Source organism: Anolis sagrei, chromosome 2 (genome assembly GCF_037176765.1).
Source record: "Anolis sagrei isolate rAnoSag1 chromosome 2, rAnoSag1.mat, whole genome shotgun sequence".
Classification (NCBI taxonomy): domain Eukaryota; kingdom Metazoa; phylum Chordata; class Lepidosauria; order Squamata; family Dactyloidae; genus Anolis; species Anolis sagrei.
In genome coordinates, this window is record NC_090022.1 from 96445528 (window position 1) to 96456874 (window position 11347).

The following is an 11347-nucleotide window of genomic DNA, read 5'->3' on the forward strand; positions in this document are numbered from 1 at the left end:
AAATGACGACTGCAAAGAAATTAATTTTCAATACTGAAGTTGTGAATATGCAAAATGGTCTGAAGTTCTTGCAAGACATTTATTAAAGAGTTTACCCAGCAACCCCGGGTGACAAGAAGACACTGTATGGAGAATTGTGCTGTGGCATGGGGAGAAGAAAAAACAATTATATATTCATGTGCTTGTAGGCAAAAAAGACTGGTTAAGTTACCCTGGTTCACTTAGACCCCTCTGTGAATGTTCCCCTCCAATAAGAAAAAGAAAACCATATTGACTTAATTCTTTTGTTTCTTAGCAGATAGGTCAAAGGCTAAGTTCTCTGTGACATGCTTTTCATGTTGAACAAATCCATTATCTTGGTCAGGAAACCACTTATTAATTCTAGAAATGACATGACAATTGTAAACTAAAATTCTGGAATTCTGAGATTAAATATAGGCTGTGGCTAACAAGGTTGCTTTTTTCCTCTCCTGTATGATTCTTAACATCTCTTCCCAATGAAGAAGACAGTGAAGTCTTAAAAACTTACATGATGTATTTTAATTGGGAATAAACATATTGCTCTTTTGTGGGTTTTGAATTAAAGTCCTTCAAAATGTCATCCAGTTTTAGTATTCCATTATCTACATGCAATATTTGCTCATTGAGAACAATTCTTTATTTGAAAGCTTAACTGTTCAAGGTTTGATGATACTGCAGAGAAGATATTTTAAGAATCAAATTAAACGTTTGGGACAGCTTAATCTCTATATTTTATACCAGCCTGTATTTGTAAAAGTGTTGTCTGAATCAGGTTCTTTTGAGAACTCTGGATAAGACTCAAATTTGTGTCATCAAAACAAGCATCTTCATTCAAACATTTATACAAGATGACAGACCTATTTACAAAATACATACAAAATGAAATATTTAAACACTGTAAATCTGAGCCTGGGAAGCCTTTTATGGTAAACATTAATCTATGCAGGTACTGTAAACTTTTCAATTTATGTGTAGGATCCATTTTGTTTTGTTTTCAGATTAGATTTTATTGAGACAAATCTTCTGGTTTGCTAAACTGGTAGAAAAAGAGGGAATGAATATCTTATATTGTATTTAGGGCCGTAGTTGCATGAAAGCATGGGAAAAAATAATTGGAAAGGTCATGGTTTCATTTTCACTTTGAACTATAAAAAACTTCTGAACTACAAAATTTTCAAAATAACACTATTTTGTTGGAGGCTATAGGACTGAGGGAAAATTTACATTTTTGACATGTATAATCATGAATTTGTATTAAAACTATAGACATTACAGGTGCATTCAAAACCGTATTCAAAAGTCCAATAAAAAACAAACACAAAACACTTTCTGTTGCTCCAGATGACAATTCAAGCATTAACTTTGCATGATAGCTACCCAACAGCTGCCCTCTGGTCCCAGTTTTAACAGTTCCAAGTGAAGGCTTTTAGTTTGGCCCATTTGAGTCCAATAATAAAGAGTCTGTTCAGAACACAGAAATGAGGGCGAAGACTCCGTATAACAGAGCACAGGGATATGCTACTAGAAGTTGCTGTCCATCCATGGCTAAAGCTGAAATGAAGATTTTGGAAGCGGAAAAACTACACCATCCAATAATTGTAGCAGCAAGGATAACTCCCATCAGGCCCCTGAAAGACAAAACAGATTAAGAACACTGAATTAAGAACCTGGATTATGATTTCGATTGTGTGATTTTAATTGATGTTTTAATAATTGATGTTTTTAACTGCTTGGATTTTAATGTATTTGTTTATTTTATTATATGTAAATGTATGGCATTGAATTTTTTCCTGTTGTAAGGCTGCTCTGAGTCCCCTTCAGGATGAAAAGCCCTCCCTCTGCGGAGATTGAGATAGGACAGGATATAAAAGCCCGATATAAATAAATAAATGGGCAGGGTATAAATGCGATAAATAAATAAATAAAAGCATCATATAATCATGTACTCATCACGAGTCCTCTGCATTCTTTAATGATGTTACCCAAATTTACTCGAGCATAATACACCATCAAATCTCAATTTTGATGGGGCACATTACAAAAAATGGATTTACCACTGAATGTAATGTGCCTACCAGGGCACACACAGCATGCCTGGGAGGCAAGCATTATGAATCTCCATTTGGCACGATTTCCAACTGGCCTCATTCACAGGGCCTTCAAAACTGAGGAACCATATGGGACTAAGCCTGGTGGAGTGGGTAAGTAACCAAGAAACTCCCAGGAGGCATGATCCTCAGAAAAGCAGCAGGAACAACTGGATCATTAGCAGGGCACTCCTCTTTCTCTGGGTGCCACAAAGCCCTGAGTCTGTCGCCACCACCAGGAACAGCCTCTTCACTGCCCCCCCCCCCCCAGTCCGCCCTCTGGTTCTGAGTTCTTCCAGAGTTTTTCACACAGGTGGGTTTATGGGTGTGATTCTTATGCATCATCAAATCTAATGCACACCTCAAATTTGGCTATGTAATTTAGGCAAAAAAGGTGAACATTAGACTTGAATAACTAAGGTAATAATTTTATTGATTGCACAACCTGGAGAAAGAATGTAGTCAGCAATGCATCTAGTCATTTCTGACTTGCCCAGTCCAAGGGGAATGGTTTCTATATAAAGTCAGGTAAGTTGGTGAGAGCCAATATAAGCTATCTGCACATGTAGCCTTTAAAGAAACAGGCTGGCCAACCTGACAACTGTTAATGTCCATCCACTTTCTACTTTTCGAACAGTCCTACTAAAAATGTTTGTCCACAGGTCACAAGCTGCTGGTCCATGAAGTTTGGGGGGGGGGGGGGGGTATTGTAGACAGTGGGTACAAATGTGATACTATGTACTGGCTCCTTCAAAAAAAAAAACCAAATTGCTGGAACCACAAATAAGGTAAGGTAAGAAGCACTGTATTAGAGAACCTATTTTTGCACACTGGTAACTTTACTGGTATTTTTTTCATTAACAAATTGCTTTGCTAGTACTTAATACAAAGAAAAAGTCTTGCAAGTGCAGATTTATTTTCAGTAAATGTTTTATTTTTATACCTATTTTATATACCTAAATACTCAGGGTCACATAAACATTTCTGGGGCAGAAAGGGGTCGCAAGTTGCAAGTTAATCTCACATGGGAGCTGAATAAATATGACAAGAGGTATCACACAATACTGCATGTCACCTGTGTTTCTGTACATTTGCTTAGGCATGTGAGAACATGAAAACATTCAGTCAAATATCAAGTACAGGAACTCAGACTTTGTTTTCATTTTCAAAAGCTATAGGAAAGCATCCTTCCAAAATTGTACTCACTCTCCACATTATGCTTTCAGAAAGTTAGCCTGGTACCCATGCTGTAAACTGGAACACTTGTGTCAACAAATGCATTGAATGAGGGAAATAAGGCCATTTTAAAGAGATTAAAATGCAAGATTATGCAATTTTTGTCATCTGAAAGCTGTTTCTTTTTCTGTTCTACAGAGCAAATATGAACTCCCAATTCTACAAGTTACTAGTGCATTTAGACATCTTCTCTACATTCATTCCTTGAGAAATATTAATGATGGGCAACTATACATAAATGTAAGTTAGTACAACAGTTTCAAAAAAAGTGGTATCACTACTTACTGTAACGAAAATACAATAGCGCAGCCGGAAAGTACAATCATAGGAAGGAGGCAGTATCCAAGGACACTGGCAACGCAGCCGAAGGAAACACCCGTCATACTCATTAAGTTGAGGAGGCAGAACATTCCTAAACACCCAATTGCACTAATACCATATATATAGCCAAACTGAATTTTGCCAGCCTGAAAGAAAGCAAACATTGAAGTTGGCAACATTAAAATCATAGAATCATAGAATCAAAGAGTTGGAAGAGACCTCATGGGCCATCCAGTCCAACCCCCTGCCAAGAAGCAGGAATATTGCATTCAAATCACCCCTGACAGATGGCCATCCAGCCTTTGCTTAAAAGCTTCCAAAGAAGGAGCCTCCACCACACTCCGGGGCAGAGAGTTCCACTGCTGAACGGCTCTCACAGTCAGGAAGTTCTTCCTAATGTTCAGATGGAATCTCCTCTCTTGTAGTTTGAAGCCATTGTTCCGCGTCCTAGTCTCCAAGGAAGCAGAAAACAAGCTTGCTCCCTCCTCCCTGTGGCTTCCTCTCACATATTTATACATGGCTATCATATCTCCTCTCAGCCTTCTCTTCTTCAGGCTAAACATGCCCAGTTCCCTAAGCCGCTCCTCATAGGGCTTGTTCTCCAGACCCTTGATCATTTTAGTCGCCCTCCTCTGGACACATTCCAGCTTGTCAATATCTCTCTTGAATTGTGGTGCCCAGAATTGGACACAATATTCCAGATGTGGTCTAACCAAAGCAGAATAGAGGGGTAGCATTACTTCCTTAGATCTAGACACTATGCTCCTATTGATGCAGGCCAAAATCCCATTGGTTTTTTTTTTGTTGCATGTAGCATTTTATTTTCATATATCGTATTTAGCATATAGTATTTTATTTCGCCTCTGCTATCAGGAGAAAGAATGACAAATTAGGAAGATAAAGTAAAATAAAAATGAGAAAATATCAATTGTTTAATAACACCTGATACTAAGGAAGAATTCAACCTGTTCTCTTTGCCTTGATATTTTAAAATATCGTTTGTCTTTTACAGAAATTTTTGAACAGGAGAAGAGTCTTTTGAATAGCAATCTCAATACTGTGGAATTCCCTTTCAAGAAAACTGTATAATACAGGCTTTCCAAAAACAGGAAAAACACTCATTTTCAGTTCAGTTAACTAATTCCATGCCATGTGGTTTTGGTTGCTTTTTTGGGTAATTTTTAGTTTCTTAGTACTTTCTAATATTTTTTCTTGATTTCTTCTTTAAATTAGTAAACTGTGAAAAGACTGATTTTAAATAAGTTTTCTTAAATCAGGTTAAAAACAATTAAGATTTTTTTTTATTTCAGAAGGGACTCAAGCCTCAACTGCTTACACTAAAGAACTATGCAATTAACAGAGAAGAGCAATGTGAGAATCTACGTATGTGGATCTTGTTTGGGCCATCCCTGAACTAAGGAATCCTAACAAAATACTTTATAATCACTACGCACACACAGTTTCTATGAATATTTTAAAACTATCATTGCTCTTCCATATCTATAGATTCAGTCATCAACAGCTTGAAAATACTGGAAAATTACCATTTACAAGGAAAGCTTTCTTCTTTAGAGGTAAACCCTGCTATATTCACCAAATTAATTTTAGCTAACCATTTACAGCCTAACACACCAAACTGTTGAAGTTAGTATTGCAATTTGCAGCAATATTAAACAAAAATACTGATTTACATTTCTGCCTTAACATTTAAATAATATGACAAGAATACATATCAGCCACTAATACCTTACCAGCAATAAGGTGGCACCAAAGGCTAAACAAAAGACCATGGGCCCGGCCAAGTCTGTTTCATTCATGATGCTGCCATCAGCTGCTTTCAGTGGGTGGAGCACTGTTAGGGTCTTCTGCCAGATGTGATCAAAATTGATGCCTAGTTCTGCAGGTCAAATGAAGAATATAAATGGTATCACAACAGAGAAACAAAAATGGTATGACTGGTTCAATTTCTTACACTAATTTTAATTTTCCCAAAACACTCTATCTACTGTGCTTATTATTCCTTTCCATTTCACTTCTCTTGCGCATGCTTTGTATAAAGTTAGTTAGCGAAATGGAACAAAACTGAAAAGACTATAAAAATGAATCAAAAACAGCAATTGCTAAAATAAGACAAAACATATTTTTGAAAATTAACAGACACTTCTATTCTGCAAGTATTATGCAAATGAGGAGATTTTCAATAAATAAGAAGCCTACCTTCCAGTAAAGGTGGTTCATCTTCAAAATTGCTTCCATAAAAAGACTGTGGTGAGGATGGAGTATACGTTGGTGTGGGCTGAAAAATCTGACCAGTGTAAGGTTGCTGTTGGGGCATCATCTCTGGAGGAACATAGCCACCTTGCTGAGAATATTCATAGCCAGCATATTGTCTAGAGAAAACAAAGATTGCTATTTGTCATGTGATTTCAGTACTTTTTCTTATAGTATAGAATTCCTCTGTTGTGTGTTATGCATCTCTCTCTCTCTCTGTTTGTATACACACACACACACACAAAATATACTAAAACCAGACTGGGACTTCCCTCCTTGAGATTTCAACCACACACCAAGGTTCCATCTACACTGACCATTTATCACAGTTTCAAACCAGTACTGGAGAAAGTGGTTTTGCTACGCAGATGATTCCATAGGAAATCCTGGAACCAGTTGGAGGGCTGGATGGGGGTTAGATAAAACCACAGAACACTGATGCACATACAAAGGATTTGCTTATGTGAGAGTTTACTGTCTGGCTGCTGCAGTTTGAACTTAAGTGCCAAAAGGCATTAAATTGTAGTGTAGATGGGCTATACTACTATTTTGAACTATAACTGGCTGGATTTTACCCAACTCCTTTATCTAACAGCATCCAATTTTTCCCCCCAGATATAGCACTACAGAGGTTTCTTTAGAAAGTCCATGTTCTTTGCAAAAGAAAGGATCTTGTAGCTTTGTAAAAGACAGACAGAGGAGGTACTTTACTTTTTTACATTTTACTATCTGCCCTGAGTCCCCCAGGGAGATAGAGTGGAATATAAATAAATTACTACTACTACTACTACTACTTTGTCTTGGTCCCCACATGATTGAGGAGTGGCCTGTGCCTGTATTGGGATTCCTCAAGACCATATAAGCCACAGCAGAGACAACATATAATTCAAAACATGGGGCTTGTGACTTAAACTATTTTCTTTCCCCTGTATGATTTTAAACATATTTTACCTAATTTTAAACATCTTACGCCTAATGAAGAAGCCAGTGTAGCATTATGTGTCTTGTGCATTTTGGTTGGTCTATTAAGATATCACTCTTTTGTGTATTTTATTCTTTATATTTATATTCTCTATATATGTATAATAGGGCTCATTACACACACACAACACAGGATGTTGACAATTTATAGGACTATATTCTTACAAATAAGGAAACAAATGCAGAAAGAATCTTACTACTGTCCTTCTGAAATGTAATTGGGAATGTACCACAAAATTACAGTATCAGTCTACTTAAAGTATGCTTGGCTAAAGTTATTGTTTGTGAAAAAAGATGTAATAATTTTTCACTTTTTAAAAATAAATGTATCACTTTCAAATTAACCCCAAATATTTCATTAACTAGGCTGTTATTAATGCTTGGATACCAAATGGTTAATACTTGCCGTTATATATTCGAACATTTACAAATAGCCTAGACCAAGTCACTTTGCTATCCCATTTTGTCTCCTGTAAACAATTAATAAATATCATCATGTGTTTCAACATTCATGACATATTGAGTGACCAGGGATCTATTATGATGCATATAGACACAGCTGACTTTCAAGAAAGGTAACTGCCTCACTGGTATTTCTTATTTATAAGCAAACTAAAGAAAATATACAAGAAAAGAAATCCATACTCAAGAACAATGATTGATTTTTTAAAAAAATGCTTTTTAAGTAATGCATTTTAAAATATATTATTTACTCACAAATTAGCAATGACTACACTTTTTGGCAAATGTGACATTGTATTGCACCATGTAACTATATATGTAATGTCTTTTGCTTACTATTAACATCCCATTATTCACAACTTAAAATGTTGTATTTCAATATGCACTAGAAAAATTATAAAAGTCCAATGGATTCGTTTCATTTAATGCTTACAACTGTCCTTTTAAAAATCTCCAATCACTTGTACATAAACATAGTCTATTCTTAATTCCTGTTGTTTTTAGCTAACTATAAAAAAAATAACACAAACTGAAGTTACTTGCTGTATGTTCCTCCTCCGTGGTCTCCTCCATATTGCTGTGATTGGTCATCAATGCTATAACTTGTCTGATAGAAATCTGTATTGAAGTTGTCAAACCCAGACATTGCAATCTATCTGTAAAGAATAATAATTTAAAAAATCAACAAGTATTACTATACATTTTAATGCAACTATTTTATCTGTAGGAGGCAGCTGCTGAATTTTACCAATCCAAAGATAAAGCCCCTTCCAGCATAATACATTACTGAGACAAGAAACAAGAATGCTCTTGGGTTAAAAGTCCATTATTTATTCCAACATAAATATGAAATCTATGAAGCTGGCTTACAATTAATGAGATAATAAGCACACCCAGGTCCATTGTCTACTTAAACTTGATCTCATATAGAACTACTGTTTGTGTACATTTACCCCACATATGAAAGTTAATGCTTTCTGCATGTAAGCACACAGACTGATATTAAGCCACAGCTCTCTTCCAAAGGAAGAGAGCAAGGTTAACACTTTATCAATTTGATATGAATGAGACAATAGAGAGAATTTTTGGCAGTCTCAATAATAAAAATAAAAATGATGACAGTGTAAGTTCAATGCTGCAATGTTTGCATTCAGGAAATTTGCCCGCCTCTCCTTATGACTTGAGGCATATTATCTATCCACTGTTCCCAAAGGGCAGTATATGATTCAGTTTGATCTATTCTATTTTTTAAAAAGCCAGGCACCTACAAACAAAGAAAGCAGTAGAAAACAACCGTCGTGTTGAAAAGAATATGTTGAGCAATCACATAACAGGGTGTACTACTACCCAACACAATTAGCTACTTTATTAGTACTCCTTTATCCCCTTATTGGACTTTTCTCATGATGACTGAACACAAGTACAAACTGCATATGACTGTGTTCAGCTATGTGAGAAAGATTTTCCCCATGTTTTATTCTAAAATAAAGTGTCACTCTCTCTAGCTTCTGCCCACTAAATAGGGACAGAGCTTTCTACCTTTCATGACTTCCAGCCCCAGGTTGTTATTAAATACACAGACCTTCCTTTTCTTAACTATGGCTCCATCTGCACTGACCAGTTAAGGCAGTTCAAACTGCAGTGGCCAGACAACAAACATCCACAAAAGCACCTGAAAGCAAGCTCTTAATGGGCACCAGTGCTCTGTGGTTTGTGTCAATCTGGTTCCAGGATTTCCTAATGTAGTCTATTTCCTAATGAAACCAACTTGATCTTCAAGAGCAGTTTGAAACGGCAATAAATGGTCATTGTAGATAAGGCCTTCAAGGCAGTCATATTGAACTTGCTATGACTTACTGCTGAACAAAGATTTATAGGATTTGACTGTGAATTATCTGAAAAGTAAATCTTGTTTAGACTAGAAATAATAAATGTGGAAAAAATTATCTTCCAAAACATAAGTATTTAAGTATCTCTACGCAGGATAACAATAGATATTTCAGTTCTAAAGAACTAACTTTTTTAAAAGCAAAACAATGAAAAGGGTGAACACCATATAATAGTTACATTTACTCTTGGTGTGTTTTCAAGTTGCACCCATAGGCCATCACAGTGCTTTCCTGGCTAATTTGTTCACCTGATTCTTTTTCTAGGCTCCTTCAAATTATGTACCAGAAACTGTTCCACTTTCCCTGTTGCAAGTCAGCAGGAGTCATTTCAATATATAACTAGTATAATGACAGCCTTTCCCTTTTGCTGGCAGTGGCAGAACAAGCTGACTAGTTCCCTGAAAAAGCCATGTTCCATTACCTGAATGCAAGAAAATTGTTCATATGTGCACACAGTACAACACCTAACAACAAATGCAGGAATATTGCAAATGAGTTCAGTGTGAAATGTAAACACCACTATGATTTCAGCATTTTCCCTAATCTGAAAAGAATGAGAAGGGAGATGCCTGAAGGCACCTAGCCAGCCTTGCAGCCCTGGAGTCGAGTACAGGCTGAGCATCTCTTTTCTGGAAACCCAAAACAATCCATGTGGGTGGCTGAGGAAGCCACACCTTTGCTTTCTGATGGTTCCATATACTCAAACATTGCTTCATGCACATTTTTTAAAGTTGTGTAAAAAATTACCTTTGGACGATGTGTATAAGGTATACATGAAACACAAACCCATTTTCTATTTAGAACTGGTTCTAATCTCCAAGATATCTCATATTGTGCATTTATGCAAATACTTCTGCTCTTAGGCAACATGTACTGCAATCCTATGTTCCACCAAGGCAGTCGGTGTTGTTCTCTTGTTCCTGCAAGCCAACTCTGATCGACTGCGAGGCTTGGCAAAATATGCACTATAAAGGAATCTACACTGTAGAACAGGCATGGACAAGCTTGGGCCCTCCAGGTGTTTTGGACTTCAACTCCCACCATTCCTAACAGCCTCGGGCCCCTTCCTTTCCCCCCTCAGTTTAAGCGGCTGAGGGGGAAAAGGAAAGGGCCCGAGGCTGTTAGGAATGGTGGGAGTTGAAGTCCAAAACACCTGGAGGGCCCAAGTTTGCCCATGCCTGCTGAAGGATGAATGCAATTCGACACCACTTTGACAGCCCTGGCTCAATAATCATGAGAGTTGTACTCTTACAAGGTCTTGGGCCTTTTCTGCTAAAGAGTGCTGCTGCCTCACCAAGCTACAACTCTCAGGATTTCCTAGCATTGACGCAAGGCAGGTCAAGCAGTGCCAAACTGCGCTCATTCTACAGTGCAGACGCACTTTAGTCAGAGGAGGCTCGCCTTTGCCTTCTTGGCTTTTGGGCCCCTGCCTGCCCCACGCATCGCCCCGGCTCCCCTCCATCCTGGAGCGCAAGGACTAAGGAGGGGCTGAAGGGAGCTCCGCGCGTCTCCCATCCCTGGCAGGGCCTCACCTTCGGGGCCTCCTTCGGCGGGGCGATGCTCTCTCTCCCAACGCCACCCGGCCCCCTTATCACCTCGCTTCCTTCAGCAGCTACGTGTCAGACGCCTTAAGAGAACCGCTTCCGGGTTAGTAAAGCCGCGCCGGCGCAGTCTAGCCCGCTCTCTCTAGGACAAGTCAGGACGTTCGCCTCAATGGCTAAGACGCCGAGCATGCGCAGAAAGAACATGGCGTCTCTTGCGGTCGCGCCGGCGTCTGAATTCTGAGCATGCGCAGAAGAGTATAGGAAAGTGCTTGCGCGGCAGTTGTTTCTCTCTTTCGTGGAAACATGTCAGGAGCCCGTTGCTCAGGGACCAGCATTAGCTTGTAAGCGGGTGGTTTGGGTTGACTAGATGCACCTGCAGTTCGATGCCACTTCAGGTACCATGCCTGTGGAATCCTGGGGTTTGTAGTTGGATGCCAGAGAAGACTGAAGGCCTTGTAAAACTACAGCTCCCAGGATTCCATAGCATTGAGTTGTAGCAGTTAAAGCGGTGCCAAACTGCATTAATTGATCAGTG

General features: G+C 38.3%; 1 protein-coding gene across 2 annotated transcripts; it reads right to left on the bottom strand.

The window, feature by feature from the left end:
* Positions 1-65: 65 nt before the first annotated feature.
* Positions 66-10937, bottom strand: YIPF5 (Yip1 domain family member 5). 2 transcript variants are annotated; one of them, XM_060765176.2, is made up of 6 exons: positions 10801-10937; positions 7919-8035; positions 5883-6055; positions 5417-5562; positions 3630-3811; positions 66-1649 (listed from the first exon to the last, which is right to left on the bottom strand). In XM_060765176.2, exons 2-6 carry the CDS (start codon positions 8023-8025, stop codon positions 1487-1489), a joined length of 771 nt encoding a protein of 256 aa, XP_060621159.2. In that variant the 5' UTR covers positions 8026-8035; positions 10801-10937; the 3' UTR covers positions 66-1486. The 2 variants fall into 2 exon arrangements, with proteins under 2 accessions (XP_060621159.2, XP_060621160.2); XM_060765177.2 differs by lacking the exon at positions 10801-10937 and having other exon boundaries at positions 7923-8011.
* Positions 10938-11347: the final 410 nt, after the last annotated feature.